The sequence below is a fragment of the Podarcis melisellensis genome, assembly GCF_964234715.1.
Source record: "Podarcis melisellensis genome assembly, chromosome: 5".
Classification (NCBI taxonomy): Eukaryota; Metazoa; Chordata; class Lepidosauria; order Squamata; family Lacertidae; genus Podarcis; species Podarcis melisellensis.
The window spans coordinates 52,890,851-52,912,551 of NC_138537.1; the positions used below are offsets into that span (position 1 = coordinate 52,890,851).

Consider the following 21,701-nt stretch of genomic DNA (forward strand, 5'->3'; position numbering starts at 1 on the left):
GGATTCATTTTCAAAGTAATTTTTCTCTTGTCTTCCATTTCTGACATGGGTCAGCCATCTCCCATCATCCGATTGTTGACTGTGCTGACTGGTGTAGATGGGAATTGTCCTCCACAACATTTTGAGGACAACCACGTTGGCTACCTTTGATCAGAATAATCTCCAGTTGTGACTGTGGCAGCCATAATGTCAATAGCAGACACTTGAGGGAAGATTTCACCATTTATTCCATTTACTATATGTGCTCTTCCTGTTCCCACCTGTGAGACTTAACATGTTCACAGATCTTCTTACATGTTGTGATCTACTAAAGCTGTGCAAGAGCCAGTCCTGATCTCCTAATAACTTCCCTCAGTGATGCCTGTATTCTGTTGTATGCATTTCCACTGCCTTTCTGTCTATATTTTTCTAGCTTTGGGAACAGTTTAGTTGGATAATTTTTCCAGAAACAGTAGCCTGATCATTGACAGGACACAAGCAGGAGCTGTTCCTTACCACTGAAGCCGAGATAGATAGATGATAGATGATGATGATAGATAGATATACTCACAGTATTGAACTTTCTGTTGCATGTATAGCTGAGATCTGATTATGTCCATTCATTTTTTAAAAATGATTTTCTAATTACAAGCCTATACAAACATTTTTTGTTTACATGGTCTGTGTTAAGTTTTCCATTGCTGCCCTCTAATGGACAAAGAGAAGACAGCTGTATTGCAGCCAGTGCCGGATTTATGTATAGGCTAAGTAGTCTGAAGTCTAGGGCCTTTAAATCTAGGGGGCCTCGCCAGCCTGCCCTCTCCCCAGTGCTGCAGTCTCCCCTCTCCCAAAACTGCAAACCTAAGACTTCATGCAAGGGCAGGGCAACTCAGGCCTACCAACTATGAGACTCAGGGCTAGCCAGTGGGGCCCAATTTGAAGCAGTGGGGCGCAACTTAATTTTTTTTTTTAAGGGCCCCAGTTCACAGCCAAAGTCTGCAAAAAATATAGCTATAAATAAAATCCATTTAGAATGCCCTGGTGCGGGGGGGCCTTAGGAACAGCACGCGGGACCCAATTTGGCCAAATTGCTCCAATTGCCTTAAGGTCAGTCCTGATGAGACTATGCAGGGGTTGGACTGACAAGCCCTGCACCTTCTAGGTGCCTGGTGTCACCATTCAGAATACAAACTCAAGGACCTGTTATGGAAATAAAGGAGGGCACTTATTGGAAATCAGTTTTGTCACCTCTCCCCCCCCCCCGCAAACCCCAAGACAATGAGCCCAGCCACCTTTTATTCACAGTCGCATAAGCACTACACTACAGCATGGTCATAAACCCGTACGTCCAACCGCTGAAATATACACCCAATATGTAGCAATGGAGATTTATGTCACTGCTTTATGAATGAACTCTGTGTTGTATGAATGGACTCTGTATTTTGTGAATTACCTAACAGCCACCAATAGGGAGCTCTAGAATCTGACAGCTAACCAACTGGGTACTACCAAACAGCGACCCCTATTGCTGAAAGCAGGTAACCAGCAGGGAATGCTTCAGCTCAGCCTTTGCACTGTTGACTGAACACTCCCTGCTGTGCAGATAATGTAGAAAGCTCATAAATTGTATCCCTTCAGGCATCCTGGCCAACTCTATTATGCTGGTGTAAACCCTGGTGCACCAGAAGCCCAGAATAGCAGCAAATAAAATCCGCTCATACGTCAGTGACTGATAAGACTTGTCAACCAGTTCTTCCAAAGTCTTCCTAAATTATAAAGCTCCAAAATACAGGCCAAAAGAGAACAGGTCTGGGAAGAGCAAAGCATACAATCGGCACCACCAGTGAAAAGGACCTGCTCTGTGTAGCTCCTGCCCTGTCATTTGATAGGGTTCCCACTTGTGTTGGTCAGAGATCAAAAGAGACTTGGAAATATGGTCAAGACTGAAACTTTCCTTGTTGGGTAGAATAGCTGCTATAAAGATGAATGTATTGCCGAAAATGCTATTTCTGTTTCAGGCCCTCCAGATCGTGGACAAGGTGGAATGTTTTGGAAAATGGCAGAGGGATATTTCTAAATTTGTCTGGCAGGGCAAAAAGCCCCGAATTAAGTTTAAAATACTAACGGATGCGAAAGAAAGAGGGGGGTTTGCCCTGCCGGACTTGAGGTTATATTATGAATCTGCAGCCCTCTGCTGGTTGAAAGATTGGATTTTATTGGAGAACACCGATGTCCTCGACCTGGAAGGATTTGATAATGCTTTTGGGTGGCATGCATATTTGTGGTATGACAAGGTTAAAGTTCATAGATCATTCAAAAACCATATTGTCAGAAGGGCAATTTTTATGGTCTGGTCAAAATATAAAGACTTATTGGAGAGTAAAACTCCGAGGTGGCTCTCACCGATGGAGGCCAAAGCACGGAAAAGACTCAATATGGAGGCCCACTGGCCTAAATATTGGGAAATAATTGAAAAAATTGGAGATAATTGGAGGCTGCAGAGTATGGAAAAGTTAAAAAACAAGGTGCGAGATTGGTTACATTATGCTCAAATTCAGGAAGTTTTTAAAGCGGATAAAAAAGTGGGTTTCCAGGAGGAAAAGTCGAAATTAGAGACAGAGCTGCTTGAGCCAAAATCTAAGTTAATTTCGAGAATGTACAACTTGTTGCTTAAATGGAATACACAGGATGAGATTGTTAAATCCTCCATGATAAAGTGGGCGCAGGATTTGGGGCACAACATTATGTTTGAAGACTGGGAAAGGTTATGGAACACCGGAATGAAATTTACGGCATGTAGTGCCCTGAAGGAAAATATTATGAAAATGACATACCGGTGGTACATGACCCCAGTCAAGCTTGCAAAGATATATCACCTGTCTGACAACAAATGTTGGAAATGTAAAGAGGAGGAAGGGACATTCTTACACCTCTGGTGGACCTGCCCGAAGGTGAAGGCCTTCTGGGAGATGATACATAATGAACTAAAAAAGGTGCTTAGATTTACCTTACCCAAGAAACCGGAGGCCTTCCTCCTGGGCATGGTGGACCAGAGGGTGGCAAAGAAAGATAGAATTTTCTTTATGTACGCTACTACAGCAGCAAGGATCTTGATGGCAAAGCACTGGAAGACACAAAATCTACCCACATTGGAAGAATGGCAGACGCAGCTGATGGACTATATGGAACTGGCTGAAATGACTGGCAGAATCCGAGACTCGGGAGAAGAAGAAACGGAGGAAGTTTGGGAAAAGTTCAAGGATTATTTGAAAAAGCATTATAAGTTGTATGAATGTTAAAAAATGCTCCTTTTTAGGAAATTACAGCTTCAGCATCGGTTAATTTTTTGAATTGGAAAATAAGGAACAATAAGACAGAAGTGGTGTAATGAAATAATTTTATTGTGTTGAAACTAAAACAATGGATTTGGACTGAAATGTTTAGAGACCAGATATCACGATAAAATGGAAGATATATTATTATGTTTAAAATAAGTTAACAATTTGCTGAGGTTTTAAATTTACAGAGAATGCAGTGTTCGGAAGATGGGGGGAGTCCACTAGATTTATGGAAATAAGTGTTTGGAAGTTGGATTTTGTATACTATAAACTTAATAAAAATTATATTAAAAAAAAAAAGATAGGGTTCCCACTTGCCCTCCTTCTTGACATGGAATGCTCTCTATTGGAGTCTCCAGGTCCAGTACAAAAACCATAAGAAGGGAGAGCAGGAACCCTGAAGTTCCCAACAGCTGTTAATCAACCAAGCAATCACACAGGTCACCTTTGTCACAGTCAGGACACCTATGTCCTGGCCAGGCTTGTGCTCAATCTTGTTTTTGTACAATGTTGTTCGTTCTCAGTAACCAAAATTATATTATCAACATATATAAACAGAAAAGTTGTTTTCCTTCATTTGCAAGGAATCGTACAAAACAAAGTGGCACTAATAAAGAAAAGTTCCAGGGTGGCAAGAGAAAGCAAACTAAAAATGCTTTTGGAGTTCATCAGAACTATCCAGCAATATCAAGTAATAGGAAAACTGGTGCTATTAACAGTGATCCTTCTAGTTGGTTAATTGGTTCGGCAACTTCCATGTACATGACGTGTGATGCTAATTATTTCCCCAAAGAGTTAAATGATAACTAATCAGAGGCAGCTACAGTTGCAAATGGCAACAAAATATCTGTGAAAGGAAGAGGAGCAGGTTTGCTCAAGTGTGTTGCAGGTAGAAATACTGTTTGGAATGACGTGAGAGCAGTAGTTTACTCGCTTGAATTAACAAATAAGAAAGTTTTGGGAATTTAAATTCTAGATTAAAATTGATTACTTAATTGAGAAGGGGATTGTAATAAAAATACTGGGGCCTAATTTGAATAGTATAGTGCCTGGTATCTGGTGGGCAATCTCATCCTTTATTTCCACACTGTGGCTGCAGACCAAATCACCTGTCAAGAGAGTTATGAGCTTCAGGTGAGGGTCAGATGCCCTGTCAATCTCAGCAGGTATAAGAGGACGACCGTCCAGGCTAGGCCTTTGCACTGGCCAGCTTCTTATTAGCTGTCCATTTAAAAAAATATAAAATGAAACATACCAGCTTATCTATATACTTACTTTATTGTATAATTCGATTATATACATGCTATATTTAATGCTTGATTTGGATTGTTTTATTGTGCATTTTAAATTAAGGATGTTTATATTTTAATGCTTGTGCAATTAATCTTATTTATAAACCACTTATGAGCCTATTCTGGCATTGAGCTGCATGTGAATATAATTTATTCCTCTGAAGCCTTTGGGCTGAGATGCACTCCCTGTTTTCTTTTTGTTAAAATGTGTAGTACAGTTTGGTTGTGTGAATTAATTTATAAAGACCCTATTTATGGGTAGGCAGGGCTGTGAAGGTTTAACAAATGTACCTGTATGTGTGTTAAAGTCATTAAGCAACCGCCATCTTGCCATCCCATTTGTCTGTTTCTCCAGCTACTGACCAAAGATGTGAAGCAGAGGCTGGGTTGTCAGGAGGATGGTGCAGCCGAAGTAAAGAGGCACCCATTTTTCAAGAGCATGAATTTCAAACGCTTAGAAGCAGGAATGTTGGACCCTCCTTTTGTCCCTGACGTAAGTGATGCTTGAAAGAGAATCTCAGTACTTGAAGTGGATCTTGAAAGCAACCCATGGCATACACCACTTGAGACTGTTCTCTCACATAAATGGCAGCTGCTTGCTTTCTGTTCCTTGTTACATTCTGTTTTACTTGAGAGCTAGCATGGTTAAGTGGCCATATGTTGACCTTGGATGCCAGGGTCCGATAATTCTTCGTTCAGTCACATACTTTTATTTCAGGTTACTATTTTTGATAGGGCAAAGTCACTGGAGGGCATAAATGGATTTAACAGTAATTTCCAAGAACTCTTAGGACCTGTAATCCTGTGAGGGTAACTAACGATCTCTTAGCAAATACTTCTCGGAACATTAATTTCAAATACAGTTCCCAGGATTTTTTTGAGGAAGCCATGATAATTGCATTGGTGTATAGAGGTGAAATAAGCTTGTAGTGTAGATTACTTTTCCTTGCAACTTTGCCATGGTGAAATTGGGCTAGTATGTGGTTTTTCTGTATGTGGTTTTTCTGCTTGAGGGGATGAACAAGATGGTGGTTCCCTGCCCTCCCCCCTCCAATTCCACAGACAGAAGCATACCATACTGACAGCTGACTCTTACTCCCAACAGTGGTGGGAGAAGAACATCCTCCAGACTATCTTAGAAAGGATAGGACAGGCTGTGTGGCATTCACATCTGTACCTTCCAACACTTCGGCAGGACTACCTGGGAGTATGGTGGCCAGTCAATCTCTGTACAAAACGGACTGGAGCTGGGGAACCACCTATAGCTGAAAGTGGGCTCTCCTAAATAATGAGGCCTCCTGAGTCTCCAGTGACCATGTTCAATCCAAAAGAACCCCCAAGCTTCCACAGAAAGTATACTAAGAATAATATTTCATCAAAACAAACCAAGCTGTTTTAACATTTTCCTCGCGAAATAGATTTGAAGCGTCACCTTCAAAGCGCTTGGCAATGAAACTGCACATTTTTCGATACATTCGTGTCTTGTAATTGGCATCCATTTAACTTCTTTTTCAACCAGCTCTCTAGAGCTTCTAAGCCAAGATTGAAAAAGTTACTTTGGATGTCTCCCACTGGGATTTTCCAGAGACAAAATCCATGCCTGCTTGGACAAGCAGAGCAAACTTTGTGGTTCTGCGAGCCCTGGCCTAAATGCCCAGTCAACTGAAATTTTCATTCAGTTAGTTCTCCCCTTTTAAGTTGTTTCTGTTTAAATGGGGGGGGGGCTGTTTATCACTTTAAAACATTGATACTCCACTTAATTATTTTTTTAAACTATGTATATTTTTTCCTTTTTAAATATTGGCGCTGCAATTTTCTATAATGGAAACGCTTCAGTGTATAACTGTTTTAATGGGGAGGTGAGGGCAGTAGGTTATGAGTGGAGCACTTGCTTTGGGCACTGAAGTTCCCATGCTCAATCCCCAGCACCCCCAGGGGAGAGACTCCTTGTCTGACACCATGGAGAGCAACTACCAGTCAACGCTGAAAAATCTTGGGGCCCATGGGTCGATGGTTTGAATCTGTATAAGGCAGCACCTAACGTTCCTTCCTAGGTACTGATTGTAACCATGCCTATGAGGCACAGCCTGACAATGTTTGTATTACAACGCAGTGCTGCTGTTAAGCATTCTCATTCAGCGCTTCACCCACACATTCTGGACTCTCTCACTTTTCTTTTCTTTTCTGCTGCGGCAGCCCAGAGCAGTATACTGCAAAGACGTGTTGGACATAGAACAGTTTTCAACTGTCAAGGGAGTGAACCTGGACCAAACAGATGACGATTTCTATTCCAAGTTCTCCACAGGCTCTGTTTCTATTCCATGGCAAAACGAGGTAAATAAATACTTCTGTCAGGTGATTCTAATGCTTCTTGCCCTCAGCCTTTAAAAATTCCATAAATACCCATATATTCATGGGAAAATTTGACACATTGCTATTACTTTCAGAGGGGAACAATTGTTTTGATAATGTTGGTAATGTTTATGTTCATGCCTATTTTCTTTTTCTTAAAAATTAACGAGTACCAAATGAGACCTTTGAAGTTCTCTAATAGGGGGCAGAGTACTCTTCTTTATTAGATTTTGAAATATGTTTCAGTGCACAGAGATAAAAGCCTACAATGTCCGAAAGATTTGTATAGATCTTGGGGGTAGATTTGAAGGGGGGGGGTACCCTTCAGTTGGGCCCTATTAGAAGAATGAGGCAAGATTAACCTTCTTTTGCTTCCTTGTTTTCTTTTTAACTCGTCCTGAGGTCTCAGGCATGGCCATGTCAGGGAGTTAACCCCAGCAAGCTTACAACAAAGCGCCAAGGCAGCCTTTCGTTTCTTTAAGTTGACATGGGTTGCTTTTGTCTGCAGGGCTTTTATTTATTTCCAAATTTGTTCTATTTAAGGGCTTATAAACCACTTCCAAATGAGTGCTGCCCTGGGCTGTTTTGGTAGAAATGGTGGGGTATAGATTTAATACATAAATAAATGTTTCCTAAATAGCATACAGCAGGGGAGGAAACACAGCAACATGCCGAAGTTTTCCATGTATAAGACTAGGTTATTTCCCTTAAAAATCATGCTAAAAAGTGGGGGTTGTCTTATACATGGGTAGTTGGTTGCTGCCGCAGCTGTCAGCAACTATTGTATGTGTTATTGGTTGCTGCATCAATGGGTGGTGTTGATTGGCCAACACTGCGTCAATTGGGTGGGCGATTGGCAGCTTCTGCTGGCAAGGGGACAGACGGGAGGCGGATTTTGCTTAACAACTCTGGGCAATCCTTCCCCCCCCCCCCAAAAAAAGGCTCAGCAACTTTTTGCCTTCTCCCCCCATTTTCTGAAGCTTCAGCCCCCCAAAATAGGGGTCTTATACATGGGGGCGTCTTATAGGCAGGAAAATACGGTATGTGGTAAAAATGAGCAGCATTGGAGCTGAGCTGCAACACTGGCTTCGTAGCTGCAGTGTCACTGCCACTGACCAGGAGGAAAGAGCCAGTGGGGATGTCAGGGTTTTGTCGGCACAGCAGCTGAAGCTTCGGATTGACTCTGCTGCTTCCCTGTATCCCCATCCCTTACCCCTCTCTCTCCCAGTAAGCAGCAGTGAGCTGGGGAAGCTAGTGCTTCCACCCCAAGAGGCAAGCCATGAATGAAAACGAGATATACCAGGTTGTCTTACAAACAGATCTTAAATAAGGAATGGGGGAAATTTATAATTTATCTTAAAAACCATTCTAAATAGTTGAAATTGTTAGTAGGATTGGAATAACACTTGTAGTTTAATGGTGAATTTTGGATATAATGGAGATGTAAAAGATTTGGATTATTATAAAAGATGCAGGAGGAAATGGCTAACAATAGGACCCACAAAGGGAAGGAGGGAAGTCCAGGAGATTCTATGGAATCTTGTCTTTATGTTGTATTTTGGATATGTGATTGTAACACTGCAAATTGAAAAACCGAATAAATAAAATTTAGAAATAAAAACAGATCTTCAAATCATCAAAACACAAAATTCTTTGCAGTATTTAATATGATATGGCCAAGTCACTCTTCAAGAAAACCTTCCTTTAAGAAAGGTAAATTTCTAATAGCCTCCTGAAAGCAGAAATGCTGGGTTCTTCTGTAAATTCAGTCAGAAGCTGATTCCACAGAACTGGAGCCATAACCCTTAAGGCCTGGCTTCCAGTTGATTCCAGACGTACTTATTGGGCACGCAGAACAGTGGCCCGTCAGAGGAATGCAATTGCTGTTCAGGGCCAAATGGGATAAGGCATTCCCACAGTTAACACAGCCCCACATAGTTTAGAGGTTTAAATGCTAAAAGCAACATATTGAGCTGAGCACGGTGGCATATTGTCATCCGCCACAGTTCTCTTAGCAGAGGTGTCCTATTGTGTTGGGAGAATGTCCCAAATCCACAGCCTGGCTGCTGCGTTCTGCATGAACTGCGGCTTCCAAACTATGCCCCAGGGAAGCCCCACATGGAGTGTGTAGCAGGAATACAATCTTGAGTACCACCATGGCCAAGCTATCCCAGCCCTGGAACGGATGCAGCTGTCTTATCAGCTGGAGTTCATAAGAGACACTTCTAGTTGTTTCCTAACCTGTTTCCTCCTTCCTGTTACTGACTGGTAATGCATTCTAACAATGGTGCTTTTGAAAGGTGAGCCCCTTCACAGCCTTGGGAAACCTCTCAGGTCAGTTTCTGCAACAAGAAAATTTGAATCTCATTTACAGTACGGAGCTGAAAGATTTAAACTTCCCTCACTCCTCCAGCACTGTAATGGAGGAATTGCCCCATTGTAGCACTGCGATGAGAGGAAAAAATTGAACTTCTTGTTTGAACCTCAGTGCTAAGATGAAGAAATTTGTTCTCTCTCTCTCTCTCTTTCACTTTCACTTTCTCTTTCTCTTTCTCTTTCTCTTTCTCTGTGTATGTGTCACACACACAGAGAGAGAGAGAGAGAGAGGTGGGAGGGTAGGAGTTGGGCTGTATGTGGAGGTTTGTGTACTAGGTTAGTATATACGGAGGGCATGTGAGTGACATGCGGCTCTCAGAGATTTCATCAGCCTTCAGTGTGGCCCCCAAGCTTCAAAAAGTTAGCCATCCCTAATGTAACCAGTCTTTGGATCATAAATTGACAGCATGGAGTACAATTTAGAGATCTCCAGAATGGTTATTTACTAAACTACTATGACCGTACGGTTGTGTTTAGTTTACGCTGTTATGCATATAATATTCTCCATCCTTGTGAGGTTCATTTTATTATAAGAAATAGGTTTAATTGGTTCAGTAGTAATTTGTTGCAAAGGCTTCAAGATTCCACTTTGAGTTCTGTTACATTTCCCTTCTTCCCTGTTGCGCTAGTTTGAGGTTTAACAATGAACACTTGTTCCAATAAAACACATTTCCCACTGCACGGCAGCATGGAGGCAAATTCGTTTCACATTGGACTAAATTGTTAATACATTGTGGGAACCCATAAATGGCAAGATAGTCGACAGAACTGCTGCCCCTCTCTAGACACTATCGGAGTCCCAAGGTTGGCCTCACAGCCATTCAGCCACTTTTTCTTTCATCATCTATCTGTGGAGTTGCTATCCTGTGCACCACGACACTCACATAAGTCTGTGCACAGCATCAAACTGTGCAATCAGTTTGACACAGAACGAGTGCAGAGTTGAAGCTACAAGGTTATCCATTCAACTGCAGAGATCTTCACAGACAGCAGACTGCCACTTATCCACCACCAGAATGAGAGAGAATGAAAAAGTCAGCTAGTTGAGCTGCCTGCTAGGCCACAAACCAGTTTTAACTTCAAAGATGGCAGTCAGTTGGGCTGTGAGTAGAAAACCGACAGGTTTTCTCAAATGATTATTTACTGTGGATAACTCCCCCCCCCCCCACTACCCAGCTTCAGTTCTACCAGCCCCTGATGGAAAGCATATGCTTGAAAGCGGATGTGGAGAACCTGTGGTCCTCCAGGTATTGCTGGACTCCCATCAGCCCCAGTCAGCGTGTCCCAGACGTCAGGGAAAATGAGAGTTGTTGACTAGCAATATATGAACAGCAGTAGCTTCCCTGTTTCTGCCTTTAAAGAATGGTGGTCTGCAAATCTGAGACTGAAAACCTGTGCGGTTCAGAATACCACATGGGCCGCCTTTTCCCATACGAACCTGCCCAGACTCAGAGATTAAATTGAGGCCCCTCTGTGTGTGTGCCTCCAAGAGGGTGGCATTACAGAATCCTCTTCCCTGGGACAGTGACAGATTTAGGATGGTGCGGGTGGTTGTTTATCTTGTTGACATCTGATGGGAGGGTGTTCCACAGGGTGGGCATGACTACTGAGAAGGCCCTCTGCCTGGTTCCCTGTAACCTCACTTCTCACAATAGGAAAGCACCAGAAGGCCCTCTGAGCAGGATCCAGCCTAAATGATGGAGGTGGAGACAGGAACATTTTGAGAATATTTGCATTCCTTGGGCGGGAGAGTAGGGACTGCAATTTTCTTTGGCTGCCTAAGCATTTTCAAACAAGAGTTTTCCAAGCCAAAAAAGAAAATGCAGGTGCAATAATGTATCCCCCTCTTCTTTTCATTTTGCTAGATGATCGAAACGGAATGTTTTAAAGAACTAAATGTGTTTGGACCAAATGGTACTATCTCACCAGACCTTAACAAAAGCTACCCGCCGGAACCGCCGAAGAAAGGATTGCTGCACAGAATATTTAAGCGTCAGGTGAGAGCCTTGAGTCTTTGTGTGAGTAAGAGCCATTCTAAATGGAAATGGATTTTCACATTGCATATGAATATTCATTAGTCTGGATCAAGGCTTTCTTTCTGACATACAGTTGAGCAGAAAGTGCTTTAAAGGAAAAAGAAAAAAACATTTGCGCCTGCTGTAACATTAGAGAATTTAAAATTTCCCATCGCTGTTGAAACAAACATAATGTGTTTTTCAAATAAAAACTACTGCACTCTGCAACACGTAGCAAACAAGAGCAGAGAAGAATTCACTTAATGAGAACTGTAGCTTGCTCTTTTTCAAGGTCATGTATATGAGATCCTCATTTTAAGCAGACCCGTCCTTTGTTTCAGGAAATACACAACTTTGCAGTGGGATTGCAGCAAAGATCAGGTTATATTCAACATAAATGCATAGTGATTCCACTTGCACAACAGGACTTCCCCCATGTGCCTCCTAAAACTGTTATGGGGGTTCTCCCAGCCCCTCAGGAACGACAGGGAGGAGAAGAACGGAAGTTGTTCCACCCACGCATTCATTTAGTTGAATACCGCCCATTATTCATTACTGTTCAGGGAGACCAATAGCAAAGGCTAGGGGTAAGAGCTTGGAGATTTGAGAGCCATTCATACTGAGGGTGAGATGAAACTGAGTGGCCACGGCTTATAGCTGTGTCCCGCATTGGGATTGTTCAGGTATTTAGCAGAGAGGAAAGGCAAGGAGCAGAAGTCGGGAGTGGGTGTGCATGGGGTTCAGTTGGAACAACGCGTGGAAGAAGGGGGGGGGAAGGAGCCAGAAATATTCAAGGTGGAAGGTGCTGAGACAGTTTTTGTTATGTGGCAATCCAGGGAATTGTGCAGTTAGTTTAGATTTGCCTCTCAAAGGGGGAGGAATCCAGCAGAGCAGAATGCACTGTAATAAAATTCACTGATATTCTTCACTTCCCCCTGTCTTAATCCAGTGAATTTTCTGACATAATCCAAGCACAGCCAAATCAGGTAGTCCTTATAATCCTTACAAAAAGTGCTCAAGCTTGGACGTTAGCTTACCTGGATGGGGAACCTGTGGTCCTCCAGATGTTAACGGACTACAGCTTCCAACATTCTTGACTGTTGGCCATGTTGGCTGGAGCTGGTGGAAATTGGAAAATCTCTGGAAGCCACAGGTTCTTCATCCCTGTTGTAGCAGAAGCCCAATAATGAGTAGACACCAAGAACACCTCTCTTCATGCCCTGGCTGTCTGAATGTCACACATACCTGGAGTCGTTATTTGCTTAAAACTGGGGCTCAACATTTTATGAACCTAAGAGGAGTTTGTGGGAGACATGTAAACTTGACAAGTAGTTTAAAAGGCTACAATTTCCCCCTTTTGTACCACAGGTTTGTTAAGGATCCAAGATTCAGAATATTTGCAGCTCATCATTGGCAGATAACATTTCATCCTGGGAACTCTAGACCAATGTGGTGGATGCAGAACATTCTGGGAATCTTAACTTTTTTTCTCCCAATCTCTCTTTCACTCTCTTTTAACTCTTTCAGCATCAGAACAATTCCAAGACTTCTCCAAACTCAAAGGCCAGTTTAAATCACCATATCAATTCCAACCATGTAAGTTCAAACTCCACTGGAAGCAGCTAGTTCTATCTTGGCTTTTGTGAATCTGCACTTTGCATCCTTCCACTATACTGTATGGAGCTTCGAGGATGAGAGAGAGAAAGAGAGAGAGAGAGAAAGAGAGAGCACCCAACATTGAGCTAGAAGATCAACGAGTCTCCTACTGAGGGAGATTTTCCCCCCCCCCTCACCGTTCCTTCCAGTGGAGCCTCCCATTTTCATGAAGAATTTTCCTCTCAGGTCTGTTTCTGGAGGTGGCACTCAAGGTCTCGTGACTCACCGTTGTCTCTGTAGGACACTGCAATAGAAATCGGAGTCCAACAACTTGCACGTATTTAAAATAGCATCATAACTAGAACTGAACTTTGTCCTTATTATTTTTAAAGAAAAGGTTTTGTAAATTTCTCTATTGTCTCAGTTTACATTTTGTACATTTGTATTTAAATGAAAGTCGGACTTGGGGGATGTATATTTTCTGAGCAGCAGCTTGTAAAGCCATGTGTTTTAAGACTTACTTTTTTTTTAAAGAAAATCAAAGTGACTCAAGACTTCCAGAGACTTAAAATGAGATGGTTTTGTTTTGTTGCAAATATAGAAATTTATTCATACGTTCCTTTTTTTCATATCAGTTCTGTTGATATGAATTTTTATGCCATGCTTCATTCTCTTTTTCATCTGTTTCATTTACAGCAACACTGCAGACTAGTGTCTTCCCCCTGTTTTGTTACAGGCCTTGCATTTAATGCAACATCAAACACACAGTCAAGATCTGCCATCTCTAAGGACGCTAAAACACTATGTCTGGGTTCAGAATGTCATGGGACCAATGCTGTTGCTATTTGCACTTTTTTGTAGTTAGAATTCCCTTTTATGTCTGTTGTTGAAAAGCCCCCCCCCCCGGCTTAAAGTCCCTCCTCTCTCCCCTCCCCCACAAACCCACCACCCCAAGCCTGTTTCCAGTGTTTCTGTTATTCTTGCTAGATCAAGAAGAGCAAACATACATGAGCTCAGACACAGGAAGCCACCTGCTCTCCACATGAGAAACTCAACCTTTGATGCTCATGTCAAGAAGATGCCAAGAAAATGACTTAATATCATCTCCAGGTGGAGTTTTGCACAGGCCATTGAGAAAGGGTGCTGGATTCATGTTGGCTGTTGCAGTCATAAACTTGTGACTCCTGAGTTCCTATTGCACTGATCTATATAGCTCTTGCTGGTTCCCGCCCTTGTATACTGCATCCCAGGCACAAGAGCAGAATCGGTATGGTTGATGCAGTCTACCTACCAGCAAGTATTCCCAGCTCCCCTCCTCTTCCATATGCAACATTTTGTTTTGAAGTAAAGAGAGTCCCAAACCACCAAGCTTTGCTCAAAATGGCAGCTTCCTCACATGACAGTACATCTTTTCTATTCCATGTCTATTTTGCCAGGAACTTCAGAGACTTCAGAGTATAACTTCACATCCTTGGCATTAGGGCATAAAGAAGAATTGCAACATGATCTATCGTGTGGGCATGTGGATCACTGGAGACAAATATTTGCTTTTACTTCCGTCTTACAGATGACAGCTCATGCAAAGTTTAAGAGCTATGAATAGCACAAACAAAGTGAGCTACAAGCAGTTTGTTTCAAAAGAGATTATTTTAGTCAAATCACCACACTTAGTCTATATGTTTCTAAGCAGCAGGAGGACACAACATTTCAAATATTCCATAAAGCAATTTAAAAAGTGTCTTGACCCAATGCATAGGAACCCATTTGTCTTAGGACTGCTTTGAAATACATTCTTAGGAGTTGTAGCTGAGCTTAAAGATTTGCAAAATGGAGGATATAGGAAGATCTGGGAGCTGTTTGAGATTTTTACACTCCCTGCATCATTTTACCAAGATAAATTAAGATGTTGACCACATTTAGCACTCTGTGGATGAGCAGAAACTGGCCTGTACAACATATTTGAGCTTCCACTCCCTTCCTTCTGCTTCTATGTGACTGGGAGAAGGTATTAAATTTTGCTTAGTTTCATTTCCTCTGAATCCTATTCGTTAGATATGGGAGTAGGACAGGGGAAGTGTGCAACCTTGTTCCTGCTTTTCGATCTCGCTGGAACTATTGATACCATTGACTAGCTCTGTGGGGGGAACACGGTGTTCCAAGGATTCTGGTCTGATCTACAGGACCAAGTCTAGAGAACAGCATTGGGAGAGTGCTTTTCAGGCCCCTGAGAGTTATGCAGAGCACTATTTTACCCCCAATGCTTTTTGATATCTAGATGAAGCCTCTGGGTGCAGTCATTAGGTATTTGGGAGCAATTTGGCATCAGTATGCTTATAGGGACGTGGGTGGTGCTGTGGGTTAAACCACAGAGCCTAGGGCTTGCCGATCAGAAGGTTGGTGGTTCGAATCCCCGCAACGGGGTGAGCTCCCGTTGCTCGGTCCCAGCTCCTGCCAACCTAGCAGTTCGAAAGCACGTCAAAGTGCAAGTAGATCAATACAGCGCGTTTCTGAGCGCTGCTCTGGTTCGGCAGAAGCGGCCTAGTCATGCTGGCCACATGACCAGGAAGCTGTACACTGGCTCCCTCAGCCATTAAAGCGAAATGAGCGCCGCAACCCCAGAGTCGGCCACGACTGGACCTAATGGTCAGGGGCCTCTTTACCTTTACCTATGCTTATAACACTCAGCTCTGTTTCTCCATAACATCTGCATCAGAAAGGCCATGTGGTCCCTGGGACTAGAGAGAGGTGTAGGAAGGTCAGGTGATACCCAGTGCGGAACATTTCTTGTCACACCCCCCCCCCACATTGATTTTTATTTTATCTTTTTGCCTGCATATTTTCTTACAAAGGAATGTGGATTCTGAGCCTCTGATAACAAGTAGGCGACTATGGACAGATACTTAAATCTACAGGATGGATTGTGTTTTGGCTTGTGTTATTTTATTTATATTTATTGTTTATATATTTAATAAAATTTATTTTAAAAAACCTGCAAAGTGGTTTACCTAAAAACAAAACAAAAAAAACACCACAGCAGTAAAATCAAGAAAAATTAACAATCCTACTTTAAAACATACAAAAGCTAAAATATTAAGATTAAAATTACTTCAACTTCCTAAGCATCTAGTTATGCTTGCCTAAAGAAGAATGCTTTCAGCAGGTGCCAGAAAAAAGTATAGCAAAGGCACATGCTTTGCTGAAATTTCAGCCTTCACGACATAGGAAAACGGCCAAGTAAACAGCTATTTTCGTGGAGGAGGGTCAAGATATTAACTGATATGCATGAAATTTCATATGTAGCTATGTAATCCCTAGTGTAGTAAGAGGACCTTTGGAGCAGGCTTTTTTTTTTAAAAAAAAAGTTTTTTTATGAACCACCCTAGTAGGGCAGTAATTGTTCCTTGATAATTTGTCACCCCCCTTCATAATGGCACCTGGGGAGGCCCGCTCCCCCTTTCCTATGCCCCTGGGCCTAGATGCAGTGATGAGATGGATGAAGAAAAATAAGCTGAACTTGAATCCTGGCCTTACAGAGGCTCTTGGGCTGAGTGCTTCCCATGTCTGAGAAACTGGCCAATTGCCTGCCCTGAACAGGTTACACTCCCCTCTGAAGGAGCAGGTATTCAGCTTGGGGGCCCTTCCGTATCCAGCTTATTCACTAGAGGCATGTAGCTAGATATGCCTTCTACCAGCTCCAGCTGGGGTGACAGCTTTGATCATCCCTGGCCCAGGAGAGCTCAGCCACAGTAGTTCACATTTTGTTGACTTCGAGACTGGATCACTACAACACCATGTGCAGTTTGGTTTGGAAACTGCAGCAGGATTGAGACAGGCATGAGATCCTGTCAGCATATAGCACCCCTGCTCAGAGATCTGCACTGCTTGCCATTTTGTTAGTGGGCTAAAATCAAGGTGTTGCTCTTAATATATAAAGCCCTGAGCAGTTTAGGACCAGTTTACTCAAAGGATCACCTTATCCCTTATATACCCACTTCAGTCTGTAGAACTTGCACTTCTGCCCCATAATGTTTGTTCCGCTCTTGTAAGAAATGGATCTTTCAATGTGGCAGATCTTGACTCTGAAACTCTCTGCCTGTTGACATTAGGCAGGCCCCTTCGCTGTATTCTTTGAGGCGCCTGCTAAAAACTTCCTTGTTTAGGCAAGCCTACCCAGGCATGTGAAGTTGATGTGTTTTAATCTGTAACTTTAGTCCATAATGTAGTTTTAACAGTTAGTTTTATTTATGTTCTGGTTTTTGAAACTTGTTTTTAACGTGGATGATTTAAAATGCATATTTCATATGCTTTGCAAACCGCTTAAACGTTTTATTTACAATTAAGCGATATACAACTTAAATTAATTTTTTTTTAAATGAACCTAGAATTGAGGTTTAAAACAAACCCTGCTTAGTTTAACATGCCAGCTTCTTGTAGCCAATGTTTGAAGTTAGCTTGTTTTGAGACTGACCAGAGTTTGCTTTGAACTATGATCCCTGGTTTATGTCAGGATTCACAGCTGACCAGTAAGACAAGAGAGTGGCTGCCTTTCTGCTCACACATGTAGTGCTAAACCATGGTTTCCTGTTTCATGCAGATGCAGCTGTTGTGAAAGATACAGAGCTGCTGTGAAAGTTGGCGTCTCCATGTTGAGTTCTTCCTCACACCACATGGCAACATACATTAATGGTTCCTGTTTCTATGCTTCATATTTCCTTTTAACAGCAGCCAGTGATGTGATGTTGGGGCTGGGAAAGACATCACCTGTGAAGAAGCATTTTAGTCTTTTGCCATGGCCACACCTGTGGTGAGAAACATATTGTACCCCAGATATGTTGATATGGCTTAAGTCATAAATGCTTCACAGAATTTACAGCGATTCAGTTGTTCAGCTCCTCTGGATATTTTAGACCAAATTGGTTTCTTTCCTTTTCCTATCCAACCAGCGTATTTTGAAACTAGTTTTGGCCACTGACTTTCTCCTCTACTAAGCTCTTGCATGATGAATAAAATGATGACGAGTAAGAATGATGCAGTGCCCATTGCCTTTCATGTACAATGATATCATATTTGCAAGAGATCTGCTGGAAGTGGCTTGTAAAAAGTTGTTCTTACTTAGATTGACAACTCAAAATTCCTGTAGCTGGTTAGCTAATACAAAAAGGCTGTGTGTATTGGATACCAATGTTGATCCAAGAGATTGAAACACGTTGATTTGGGGGTGATGCATGAGGGAGGTAGAAAAAACACCATGTGCAACAGAGGGCATTTGCAGTGGGGCAATTGTTTCATCAATTCAAGGTGCCACTTCTCTCCCCCAAAGTACAGAGCACATCATGAGCTTTCCCTTTCCCTTTTCCATCTCTGCTTCATCTCTGCTTTTCCATGGCTTTAGCCATAGTTCCCTTGTGGATTTTCTTACCTTTCTTCCTCTTTCCAGGCCAATTTAGTTGGATGGTTTTTCCAAATAATATTAGGCAACACTGAACACAAAGTTTTGGCCTTCTCTCCCACCTTAACAAGAACAAAGATAAGTGATGAGGAGAGAACTGGGAAACTTCTAGAGCTGCCCCATATGATAGGAGTCGCAGAGCCTTTTCCCATTAAGTAATTCCAGGTGTGATTTGTTTTTTTCTTGACCTGCACTAATTTTCCATCAGCATTAACAGTTTTTGTTTTGAACAGTAATAACAAAAAATCTGGTACAGCAATAAGAATGCAACAGCACAGTTGCTCAGGACATATTATTGACTTTTAAAAAAGATTAAATGGAGAACCATGGCTTGCCATGCGTAACAAGACTCTTGAACTGGAACATTTGTATTTTTTAATCTGAAAACTCTTCCTCTGCAAAAGTCCAGGTATCTCAGATTTATTATTTGCATCTCGTTTGTAAAAGGAATCATGAGTGTGGGTGGCCCTCTCACTTGATTTTTTTGTTTTTTTTCCTGACATCGATTAAATCAGTTATTTTGTAATCATCCATTTGAATCTCTGCATAACGGTGAAAGCTGTTGGGTAACAAAACATGGAATTCTGTAGAGGCCAAGCTGTAATTTGGAGGGTTGCTATATTAACTTTTGTCTTTGTATTACCTGGAAAAGATATCTAGGACTATTTCCTTTATAGAGAACCTCAGTGAATTGAAAACTGAATAAAACCTTAGAATTGAGCTTTGCATTTTAAGATTCCTGCAGAGTTAATAGAAAGACCATTCAACAAGTGGAGGGACAGTAGCTCCATAAGTTGTTTACCTTGTTAATATCAAAAACCAATAGGCATGAAGAAAACAATAAAAAAAATTGGTATCTTTCCACCCATATTTGTTCTGATTGCTTAGGCAGATCATTCTGTGGCCTTCTCACCCAAAAATTCTTACACATCGGAGCACGCTGCTGTGGGAACTATCCCATCCCATGTGCAAGTGGAGACTGGACCTCACCCCATCTTAGAAGCTTGAATAAGCTGTAAGGGAGGAAAGTACTTTATACCAGGCCAGTCTATGTATCCATCTAGTCCATTATTGTCTACTTTGACCAGCGGTGACTCTCCAGAGTCTGCCTGAGAGCTTTCTCCATTACCTTCTACCTGACCCTTTTAACTGGAGATTCTGAGGATTGAATTTGGGACCTTCTGGATGCAAAGCACATGCTAGGGGTCCCTTCTCTTGTTGGAAGCTTGTTGTTGGGTTTGTTTCCATTGCATTAGAAATACTTCTCAGCAAGTCTGTGAAGCATAGTGGCACATATTCCAAGGTGGATGGATGTCAAAAAGGACCTCTCTTCCTCAGCAAATAGGTCCATGCTGCTAGAGAAAGCAGGAGCAATCTCTTCGCATCCCTGAGTACTTGGTGTGGGGTGGCTCCCCCCAGTCTACACCTGCAGGACCACATGCAGTAGGGCAGATGCATGGAACCTGATGCCCAAGGCAGATTGCTAGGTGTAAAAAGGATGCCCAGCTGCATCACAGAAGGCCCTGAAGGCAACTGCCATATATTGAGAATCAAATGATTCAGCTTTTTGCCTGTATCATGGGAGGCAATGGATTGAAATTCTCTGTTGCATTTCTGAGCAACTTAAAACACTTTCATCTATGATTTAGTTCACCATAGCAGACTTAGCTAAATTGATTGACTATATTATGACTAGACGTGTCACATTTTTTAAATAAAAAAATAATCACAACTTGCTAATTACAAATGACATCATGGGTCCAGTTTTAAAAGTATATTTAGGAGTCAGTGTTTTAAAGCACTCATCATACTTCAGTGTCTGTAAAAGACAGGCACTTCTTCAATAATGTTTTTCATATGTTAAAAAATATATACATTTTATAATAAATGGAACCAAATGTTCTCAATTAGAAAAAAATAGTGGCTGTTGGTATTGTAAGATAATAATAATATGATTAATAATAATAATTCTAGAATCCAAAGGGTTTTTTCATTTTGTTTTAATTTTCAGGGAGTTTCTTACATTGTTAAATGAGAATAGTTTTCATTTTGAGGTTGTTATTGACAATAATGGCTTCTGTGTTTTCTGGCTGTTTGAATTCTCCGTACGCGTCTAATAATATTGCAGTGCTGCTGTATCTAGATCAAACCACTGTTTCGTTTTCCAATTTTTGTTTTGAGATTCCTTTTTTTAAAAAAAGAAAAATAAATTCCTTTATTTAAGTATATGCCAAGTATTGTTCTGTTCTGCATTCACTTTACACCCTTTTACCAGTTGCGTGCTCATAACTGAGTTAGATCCACTTCTCCATTGAGCATGTAAAATTAGTACAGTGGTACCTCTGGTTATGAACTTAATTCGTTCTGGAGGTCCGTTGTTAACCTGAAACCATTCTTAACCTGAGGTACCATTTGAGAGCATTTGGGTCAAAATTAAGGGAGAGAAGAATAACAGGGACCTCATTGTGGGAGTTTACTATAGATCCCCAAGCCAAACGGAGGACATAGATGATGCCTTCCTGGAACAGATGGCCAAGCATGCAAAAGGAAGGGAGATAGTAGTAATGGGGGACTTCAATTACCCAGATATTTGTTGGATGTCAAACTCAGCCAAGAGCATAAGGTCAAACAGATTCCTCACTGGCCTTGCAGACAACTTCATTGTCCAGAAAGTGGGAGAAGCAACAAGAGGAACAGCCATTTTAGATCTGCTCCTAACCAATGTTGATGACCTGGTTAGTGGGGTAGAAGTGGAAGGATCATTAGGCGCGAGTGATCATGCTCTTCTGAAGTTTACTATACAGCGGAAAGGAGCAGCCAAGCATACTAGGACTCAATTTCTTGACTTTAAGGAAGCCGACTTCATAAAACTTAGGGAAGTGCTGGGTGAGATCCCATGGAGAGTAATACTAAAAGAAAAGGGAGTTCATGATGGCTGGGAGTTTGTTAAGAGGGAGATAGTAAAAGCACAACTTCAGGCAATACCAATGAGACGGAAACATGGAAGGTGCCTAAAGAAGCCAGGGTGGCTATCTAAAGAACTTTTAACCGAGTTAAGATTAAAAAAGGATGTGTACAAAAAATGGAAAAGGGGGGAAACCACCAAAGAGGAATTCAAACAAATAGCCAGCACGTGTAGACACAAAGTCAGAAAAGCTAAAGCACAGAATGAACTCAGGCTTGCTAGAGAGGTTAAAAGCAACAAAAAAGGCTTTTATGGGTATGTTCGTAGCAAAAGGAAGAACAAAGAAACAGTGGGGTCACTCAGAGGAGAAGATGGTGAAATGCAAACGGGACACAGAAA

The 21,701-nt window shown here is 41.8% G+C and overlaps 1 protein-coding gene and 1 long non-coding RNA gene across 4 annotated transcripts in view; both read left to right on the forward strand.

Annotated features, from left to right (window-relative positions):
* Positions 1-14,414, forward strand: part of GRK5 (G protein-coupled receptor kinase 5) — a 153,426-nt gene extending 139,012 nt beyond the window's left edge. For 2 of the 3 annotated variants that reach the window (XM_081912751.1, XM_081912753.1), the window contains 4 exons: positions 4,965-5,102; positions 6,806-6,943; positions 11,203-11,334; positions 12,880-14,414. In XM_081912751.1, coding sequence (XP_081768877.1) covers positions 4,965-5,102; positions 6,806-6,943; positions 11,203-11,334; positions 12,880-12,978 — 507 coding nt within the window. In that variant the 3' untranslated portion in view covers positions 12,979-14,414. Of the gene's footprint in view, positions 1-4,964; positions 5,103-6,805; positions 6,944-11,202; positions 11,335-12,720 lie in introns of all 3 variants that reach the window. The other variant, XM_081912752.1, reaches the window with a different exon arrangement.
* Positions 14,415-16,667: 2,253 nt separating this feature from the next.
* LOC309370768 lies at positions 16,668-19,957 on the forward strand. The gene is made up of 2 exons (XR_014168665.1): positions 16,668-16,741; positions 16,777-19,957. It is a non-coding gene; the product is annotated as an uncharacterized lncRNA (long non-coding RNA).
* Positions 19,958-21,701: the final 1,744 nt, after the last annotated feature.